Here is a 9,816-nt window from a genome sequence, read left to right as displayed (position 1 = left end):
AAAAAAAAAAAAAAAAAAAAAAAAAAAAAAAAAAAAAAAGCTAAAATGTTTGAACTACTCCACTGGTACAGGCTGATTTTTTTATTATGTTTCTTTTTTTAGGCTGAAACTTCGCCATTATTCATTCAAGATAAAAAAAGAAATAGCAGATAATATTTAGTAGATGTCTACATGGTGCCAAGCTCTGTACTTGGCATTGGTCAAACAAGACACAACCTCGTAATCAAGAGACTATTGAAAAAAGACAATTTAGGCCAGGTGCAGTGGCTCACGCCTGTAATCCTAACACTTTGGGAGGCCAAGGCAGGCAGGCAGCTTGAGCCCAAGAATTTGAGACCAGTCTGAGCAACACGGCAAATCCCTTGTCTCTACAAAAAATACAAAAAATAGCCAGGCATGGTGGCAGGTGCCTGTAGTCCCAGCTACTCGGGAAGCTGAGGTGGGAGGATCACATGATCCCAGAAGGTTGATGCTGCAGTAAACCATGATTGTGCCACTGCATCCAGCCTGGGTGACAGAGGTGAAACCCTGTCTCAAGAAAAAAGAAAAAAAAAGACAATTTAATCAATGATTATATCAGATTATTATAAGATATATCAGTATTACTGTGATAAAATAAGTGCTATAGTAATAACAAAAAGATAATAAGAAGGAAGCTAATGTGAATTGAATGTTCGCAGCAAGATAGAAACTGTGCTAATAGGTGTGCTTTACTGATAAGGAAGCTTGGACCTGGAAAGGTTAAGAAATGTGTCCAGAATTGAAGCTAGAAGGTGGTAGAGCTGAGATCTGAAGCCAGCTTGGTGGTTAGAATGCAGGGATAACTATAAAGTGCTCATTCGTCGTCTCTCTACCTCCATATGCTGCAGTAGAGGCAGGTTCACACCTAAGACCCTTTGCTTGAAACTAGAGACGTATGGGTGGAGTTTTGAAAGTGAAAGTAATTAATAAAATATTTGAAGTGATGGTAATGTTAGGAACAGACCTATTTCATTCACCGAAGTTTCAGGTAAAGGGTGAAGCTCCTGAATATAGAATTTCAGGAAGCAAGTTTGAGTGTAAATAGGTTTTCTGAGATCATACATGACTGTATTGTTAGTGTTCTTCTTTTTCTACCATTTTATTTTACAAATTTATGAATCAAAAAATAAGGCACATTTATTTTCATTGGGAAAAGTGAATTATGTCAAGTTAATTAAGTGAAGCTGTTACAAGCTGAGTCTAGTACATAAATCCATGTGAAGTAGGGTTATCATATGGTTTCAATGTGAAAAGTAAAGGAATTGAGGGACAGGGTGTGGAGTGCTCTACAAAGAAAATCAGAAAAGCATCTTTAGTCTTAGCTCCGTTGCTGCTGCAAAAAGAAAGAAAGAAAACAACACTGTAGCAGGGACGTTTAGTTTCAGGGATACCTTTTATTATGAGCCATTTTCAAGACTCCCTTTCCTATTATTGAACTACAGTTAGAGCCATCTTTTAGCTTTTTATTATAGCCTTGTAACTTACTTTATAGGATCTCCGGGTCATTTTCCTGTCTTCCTTTCTTCCAACTTCCAATTAATTTTTGTCTTTTTAGCAGTTTTTAGTTCTTTCAGTATTAGCATTAAAAGGGACAATAAAATTGATCCTTTTTTTCCCCATGGACACAGGATGTGGTCAAGACTGGGATATTAGCTATCGACTGAAATGAGATTTTGGCATGCTGTAAGTGCATTGTGTTGTTTTTGTCTATCTGTACCTGTTTGGCCACTGAGACAATTAAGTCCTACATGGTAGGGATCAACATATTTTTCATTTCTCTTTCCCCAGTACATAGTTCAGTGTCTGACATAGAGAAGGCATATAAGAAACTATTCATTTAATGAAGGAGTGAATGAATGAATGAATGAAACACAAGAAATGGCAATACTCATATTGTTACCATACTCTTTCCCCAGTAACTACTGAAGTAACTACTTTCAGTGTAACTACTCAAGAAGGTCCAGAAGTCGTAATTTTCCAAAAACATACGTAAATTCTTGCGACTTGTATAAACCAGTATTTTCTCTCCCTCTCTCCCCAAACTCTCTCAATTGTCAAGCAAGGAGATTAGGAAGCAGAATGTTGTATATACAGTCCTGTTTGGTTTTGTTTATAGATCAGTGGGTCAGGAATGGAATGTTTTACTATTTCTTTCTGTCCAAGGATAATCTAATCTTGCAAAGATATTTACCAAAGTCAATAACAGTTCCTACTAGGAAGACAGATAGTGTCTGAATTGGATTAAGGTGTAACGAGACTGCCTTGGTGCAGCTGTCAGTGAGCCGTTCGTTGTTTATGGCTTCATTACAACCCTAAAGGGGATACCTGTATTTCTCTACGTTTAATGAAGCCACAAACAACCAACTTTTTATTGAGTGATACTGGAGATTTTTTGCTTTTAACTTGATGCATTTTAAGTTGTACTTAACTAGTTCTCACACCACACCAGATCCTCAGATTGGCCCTTCAGAGACGATTAGCGAAGTGTTCCTCTGTGTTAGCCACGGGGTCTGGGAAAGATAAGGGGAATCAATAGGCCCAAGCCAGTTTAGGAGGAGAAAATTCATTCTCCATCAAGTGTATTGGCCAACTCATCACGCTGCCTGTTCCGAGAGGAAGCAGCTCTGCTCACATCTCTCTGTGCCTCATTAATGTGTCAGTGGTTCTGCCCTGGCTATCAAATGACTTCACTGTTGTGTGTTTTTAGTTTTCAGGACTTTATCTCCTGTCTTTCTTCACCATCCTCATTGGGCTGGTGCTCTACTCCTCCACCTCCACCTACATAGCCCAGGACCCCCGAGTGTATAAGCAGTTCCGCAATCCTTCAGGACCTGTTGTGGACTTACCAACCACAGCTCAGGTGGAACCCTCAGTCACCTACACCAGCCTGGGCCAGGAGACCGAAGAGGAGCCTCATGTTCGTGTGGCCTAGGGTGAGGCCCGCCCTGCCCACTGAGGCCAACTCATTGGCCATGTTTTTGCCCATCATCTCTGTATTGTACATAGAGAAAGGTATTTACTAGGTGCAGTTTACACAGGTGGACTGCAAGGTAGCAAATCCTCTGAAAGCTTGTGAAAGGAACAAGCTCAACATCACTGGAGACACAGGCTCTAATCCACCTGACTCGGAAAGATGCCTAGCTAATGTGTATCCTGATCACAGCTCCCCTGCGTTCATTACTGTGAAAACCTTTGAATCAAAAGCAAGTACTATTGTTATTATGATTTGTATTATTATCATTGTTACTGTTATCACACCAACTTTCAGGAGGATGTTTTGTACTCCTGATGAAAACTATTGCCAGACCCACATGTAGTCAACACAAACCCCACTTTTCTATGGCAATTCACTTTTTAAGAGTCATACTTTATTTTTTTGCACAGACTATATGAGTGATGCATGCCACAGGAGCTCCACCCCTGAGAAGTTTCCTTATCCTAGGGACCTGGTGGCTAATGGTTTCCTCTGTTACCTGTTGGATTGCCTGCTCAATAAGTATTTTGTGCTGTGACCTTTGTAGGGAGGGGCAACTGACCATATAATTCTCTATTCTAGGAATAGATATAAAAGAAACATTTTAGCCTTTTTATATTTTGATCTCTGATTACTCCAGGCCATTGCCTTTCTGTTGTGCCACGGGATTCTGCTAATAAGTCCCTGTAATAACAGGATAAGGACTGTTCCATTTCTGTGGCTTTTGGGAGCCCCCAGAAATAATATCATTTGTGTTTAGGGCAATATATAATTATAAAATCTTTCTGCCCCTCCCTGTAGCCTCTCTTCAAAAACTATCTTTTCTTTTTTTTCTAGATTTCCTTAGTGATAATATGGAAGTTAATCAAGGCGCTGGAAAAAGCCATGGTTCTCTGCCCTTTTAATTCTCTGACACCTTTTTAAAAACACACCAGCATGGAAATTACCTTTATTGTGGAAAATCATTGGTTGTGCCACCTCCTAACAAAGTCAAGGTGCTGATGTGGAGCAGTCTTTGAAAATGGCTTCATTGATCTGGCCACTTTGCAGTGGTAACGAAGTCATCATTGAAAAAGTCTGGCATTTTGGTCATATTTGGCATCCATTCGATAACAGGTATATTGACACAACATTCTTACGGACACAGAGAATACTGCAGGATCCTGATAAGACTATGAATGATACGTCACTAGTCTAATCTGTTGCCCTTAAAATAGCCCTTTTTTCAAACACAGGAAATTAAGAAACACCACAGACCTCTATTATTTAGAATAGATTCTGTGTGTCAGTATGTAACGTACTCTCTTAGTTTGGCTGACTTCAATACCGTTCAAAAAGATCCTCAATGGAGTTACAGGGTTTATAGGGGAAAAATACATGTTTATGAGACATTGGGCAATTTAAATCAATGTATGTTACACAAGCAAGCAAAGCAAAACACCAGTGGGGTCTCTGGAAAGTAAAAGGACAGACTACGGTAGAAGGACTGATCCCAGAGTGCCTGTACAAGGCCTAAATCTGGCAGGCAAAAGCATCCCACACTGTCTGTCAGCACCCACATTGCCTTTTTGCCTGCCTTCTACACTGGGTGAGTGGACTTACCCTTGGAGATGGAGAAGAAAAATTCTCTTCTCTGATATTCAGATGTAATGGTCAACTCAGTTCAGCCCCCTAGGAAACATGTTTTATTTTCCATGGGGAAAGTATCAGCGTTAAAGCTCTATCAAATCAAAACAACTGTGCCAACATCATCTCTCTGCTACCCTTAAACCAATTAAATACCTTTCTCTGAATATTTTGTCCATTCAGATCCGAAGACCTTTAAAGACTGTGGTTTTATTTTTGTGTTTACATTCCTTTGGTTTGAATAATTTGCTTGATTTATTGCATTTTTAGTATTTATTTTAAGCCAGATATTTTCGTCTTTGATTCATTTTTATGACATTAATTTGTAGACACTTAGCAAAGTCTTGTGAGAAGTAAGTGGATGAAATTATTTCCAAGTCCACTCAGTAGACTGAAGTTTTTTAAAAATATAAATTTCCAAAAAGTTTGCAATCAACAGATGGCTAAAGGTTGCCATCTGAATTATTTTCTAGGATATTTTAATCGACTCCATTGTATGGAAACCAAGTGTGAATGTTAAAATGAATTCGCTGTAGACCCTTTATCATTCAGTGCCCTTGTACTGAGACTTTCATGTCCCTGGGTGACCTCAATGTGTTGGTTTGTCTCCATTTAGAAAGGTTGATAATATATTGAATTGTTCAAGATCAGGAGTTCCAGACTGACCCTTCAGGAAAAAAAAAAAAAATTGCAAAGAACAAATTCTTTTTCCGTGTAAAAAACATTGATCCTTTGGGAATAGGGTGGGAAATGGGAGTAGGACAACATTAACTTTAGCTGTTTTAGTTTCTGAGATTTCATAGCCTCAGTAGACACCAGCAAAAATTTCAGTTTTTAAGTCCACAATCAATCTCTCCTCAATGAATAAGACTTTAGCAATTTGTGCAGAATTTGATCGGGTAAAAGCAAACCACAATTCTCCTAAACCCTGCTAGAGATCAAGTGGTGGTTGTCACTTCCTCAGTGAAAACTCGCACCGGGGACAGCGCTTGCCTTGGTCAGACCTTCCCGCATCTACAGACTCTGAAATACATGACCAGGTGACCAGGCAGTGGAAAAATTTGCACCACCACGTCCCATGAAATTGTTTCAATGTTTAGTTTAGATATTGCTAACTTGTGCTATTAACCTTTTGACAAGTGTGTAGTATTGTTTGTTTTGAGTTTCTTTTTGATTTATAACTATTTAGTAGTCCCCAGCTAGCTACCAGTACAGATTTTACCCCATGGGTAGGATTCTATTGTTAAGCTACATAACAAAGCACACTAATTCTGACAACACTACAAATGGAAAATACGAACCAAAAAAAATTTACACCGATAAGTTCAACAAACTGTCCATTTTTGATATTTGCATGCTCCCCTATGGACTGGCTGTGGCAATGTAATGCCTGTATAATGTTTTCAAATAAAAATAAATGCTTTATGAAAGCACTGAATTCTTGGTTTTCTTTTGTGTTTGTCTGCACTATGACAACCATGGAAGCAGCTCCCTTGGGATGCTAGAAATAGCAACAAAAGTACATGGCTGGGTACATGTCAAAATAAAAACCAGAAAGAAAATATTTCCAAATTAGGAAGGGCACAATTGGTCTCAGAACTATAGTTTCAAAAGCCAAATTAAACATGTTCATAGTTTGCAAAGTTAATTATTTACCTGGGTACATAAGAATGCTCTGGGGCTTCAAGCCCACATTTAAAACACATGTAAGACAATATAAATTTACCCCCAAGAAAGGGTTCCTCATAAAGAAGAAAGTTCTGTGTACGCTGGCCTTGGCACACAACAGACTTAACGGATGAGCATTCTTCCAGGGTGCAATGTTTATGAAGCAGAGATTCCTCATATTTCTGCTCAGAACTTACACAGCATCTTATAATCATCCCTCCTCCACTAGCTGCTGTCACTTTGCAACCCCATAAGTACCTAGATTGTAAATACATTGACATGTTCTTGTCAATTTTTGCAATCAGACCTCAAAAATTAAATAAGCCAAGAAGACTGTGTGTCTGAGTTATATATTAAGAATAATATTTAAAGAAAACATTCATTTCTCAGGAAAAAAGGAATTGTAGCACACTAAGTGCTTTATAAAGTGTTCTCAGGTTGAGATCCATCATGAGCTGGTTTTATAAATAGTTGGAATAGCATGTACTTAACATAAATAATTTGCTTGAGAAATGTGACACTCAGTTTAAATAAGTTTTTTTCCTTGAAAAAAATGTAAATCTTTCTCTAAAGTACTGTTTACTTCCATTTAGTAAGCTCTTTCATCAAAGACGAAATCAAGTTGAACTTCAGCCTAGCCTCTGTCCAAATGTCCAGCCATTCCAGTTGATGGGGGCTCAGATCGTATATACAATAAATGTATGTCATGTTTCCCCAATGAATTAAGATTTGTTTTCTTAAGAGAAATAACTGGGTTTTCTAAAGAACTTGAAAGTTCTTGCAATAGTAAGATAAGGAAGCACTTGAGTGATTCTCATGACTATTAGCGTGCGAGAAAAATAGAAACGAGTAAAATTCAGCAGGAAGAGGCTGTAATTTCTTGTCTTGATGTTCCACAAGAAAACAAATCGCAATGTCTAAAATAACAGGAGCTGAAATTAGATCCAGTTTGTATGTTTTCAGTGCCCAGCAAAACACCTTGCACATGGAAGACACTCATACATCTTGTTTTAAAGGAATCAAGCTTCTAAACCATAAATACAAAGCACAAGGGTAAGAATTCTATTACAAAATGTTCCCTTTCTTCTTCTATTACTCTTGAGTACTTTGTTTTTCTGTAAAATTCCTGTGCCTTGGAAAGGAAGAAATCACCATGTCCACTTAAATGCACCCTTCTAGGGAATATTTTACAATCGCTTACAATATTTGGCCCTTCAAATTCAGGCCCAAGTTATGAAATAACAAAGCAAAGTTTTGTTTTGTTTTCTCCTGCAAATAGTGTTTTGAATTTATAATATTCCTTCTTAGTATATACACTTACCTTTCTTTTCTTCCTTTTTTCCTTGATTTCTTCTCTTTTTCTTTTGTTTATTTTTCTTTCTTCTTTCTGCAAGCATAAACAGAGGGTTCACTGTGAGCCACCTGCTAGGCAGGTCCTTTCATTGTCTATGTGGCTAAAAAAAAAAAAGGAAAAGAAAAAACATTTAATTCAAAAAAATTGTAATACAGCTGGAAAGCCCTTCCCCTACCAGATGGCCTTTCATCAGTGCCTGAAAGGACAAACCATTGTGCATCACTTCTCAGACAGCCAGACAAGTTGCCTCCAAACACCACTGCAGCCTGATTCACAAGGAAAGCTAATGATCAGGGTGGAGGTCTCTGCGAATAGGCTCTAAGACTAGGGCCATCCATCTGGATGGACAAAGGCCCGGTGTGGACAAAACTAAAATCGGTAAAAGCATGCAAATGAGCTTGTTCACTGAGCCTCAGCATTAGAGCTGGGACCAACCCCTTAACGCTTGAAGAAGAATTTCAGGACAGATAAAGGTAAATATTACTTTACACAATGGAGAATAATCTTCCTGAACTCACTGCCTCATACTGCTGGTATAGGTTAAAAATGTAAATGTTAGGTCACATAATAGATGACAGAGCTACAAGGGGACATGAAGTAAGCTGAGTATGCAATTCATTACCCAATGGTTGACACTTTCAAAAGTGAAAGTAGGCACTCAATAATGATGCCTGGACAACAGGTGCAGACCTGGTCCATCCCAGATGAACCTGCCTGTGTGGTCACTGGCTTTAAGAAGTGCACTGGTCCTGCCCTCCCCCTGGGAGGCCACTAGCTGCCACTGTCTGCAGCAGAACGGCGGGGTGGAGGCAACCACCTGCTCACAATGGTAAGGGTGTTTGTAGATTCTTAGTGCTGGAGGGCAGCACGCTGGCCTCAGCTTGACTGTTCAGACCTCCTTCTTTGAATCATCTATGGCCAGGGTTGGTAGAGCAATGAGAGGAGTTCCAGTGGTGGTATCACAAGCATCTTCCCCGCTGTTTCATTGCTACATGTGTAAAAATGTAAACAAGCAAGAAAGACACAGGTGACCCTAAAAGAGGCAGTACTGCTGGAATTGTTTACAATTACTCATAAATTACAGTAGAAGCCTACACACCCATCCATTTCAAGAAATGCTGATGACAAATAAATGCCTGCACAAATGAATGCACAGCTCCCATGAGAGGAAGCAACAGATTCCCGGGCACTGAAGAGTAGGTGCCTGTGGCGGTCGATCAAAACCATCATTCGCTCAACTTCTTCCCAGCAGGGTCCACAAATACCAGTTCCGGAACTTTGGGCTAGTAGGTTGGAACATGGGGTGATAACGTCTGTTTTTGTGCAAAGTTGGGTCTCATTAATGCCTTTCTTGGCCTTGTCTTTATAGGCAGGGAGAATTACTTCCATAGCACCTGAAGAGGTTTGATAAATTTTAAGTAACAGTAATAATTGCAGTTTCACAGACGGTTGGCCACTTGCCAATTTCACAGCAAACTGGTAAAGCAATAAGAAAATCTACTTGCTCTTAAAATGACTACTATTCTAAATGAAATTACTAAAGAGAGAGGAAATGAGCTAATCACTGGAATAATCAAAACAGTGTCATTATGGGACTCCCTGTGAGCTTTTGTTTGAATTCTCTAATGTGGTTTTTGGCATTAAATAGGATTTTAAACGCTAAATAGGTCACACTTGCATACAAATGGTTGAGTGAATCACATAACTGCTTTATGTTCCCCAAGATTCCGCTTATCAGGCTGTGTTTTAATTAAAAGGAAAATTGTCAGGGATAGAGGATAACTCAACGTGGGGAATTTGGTATCCTTAGTTGAAGACTAAGATTTCACTTTTTATTTGCTTTTCAATTCACAGTCATGATTTCCAAACAACATGAAATTCATTTCATTTTAGTCACAAGCTTAGACACAGAATTTGAAAGCTGGAGGAATTGGAGATCATTTTGTTGAAAAATCTCAAGTCCAGTCATTTTATGGCATGTGTGAAGATGGCTTAGCTAGAAAGAGAGATGTTTAGCCTTGAGAAGCAACAGCCTTATCCACAACTGGCAAAATTCTGCAGATAACACAATAGTGTGTAAGTCCTTAGTTAGGAAGGCTGCTCTGTGATCACTAGAAATGAAAGTCAGAGAGCAGAATGTAGATCCTTCCTGCTAAGCGGCCCAGAGCAGCTT

The 9,816-nt window shown here is 38.9% G+C and overlaps 1 protein-coding gene across 1 annotated transcript in view; it reads left to right on the top strand.

Moving 5' to 3' along the window:
- SLC35F1 (solute carrier family 35, member F1) overlaps positions 1-3,864 on the top strand; it is a 413,530-nt gene extending 409,666 nt beyond the window's left edge. The window contains exons 8-9 of the mRNA XM_011937350.1: positions 2,729-2,954; positions 3,833-3,864. Of these exons, the coding sequence (XP_011792740.1) occupies positions 2,729-2,953 (225 nt within the window). The 3' untranslated portion in view covers position 2,954; positions 3,833-3,864. The remainder of the gene's footprint in view (positions 1-2,728; positions 2,955-3,832) is intronic.
- Positions 3,865-9,816: the final 5,952 nt, after the last annotated feature.

Source organism: Colobus angolensis, unplaced genomic scaffold, assembly GCF_000951035.1.
Source record: "Colobus angolensis palliatus isolate OR3802 unplaced genomic scaffold, Cang.pa_1.0 Scaffold100, whole genome shotgun sequence".
NCBI lineage: Eukaryota > Metazoa > Chordata > Mammalia > Primates > Cercopithecidae > Colobus > Colobus angolensis.
The sequence above is the reverse complement of the archived record's forward strand: the minus strand, read 5'-3'. Positions and strand labels throughout refer to the sequence as shown.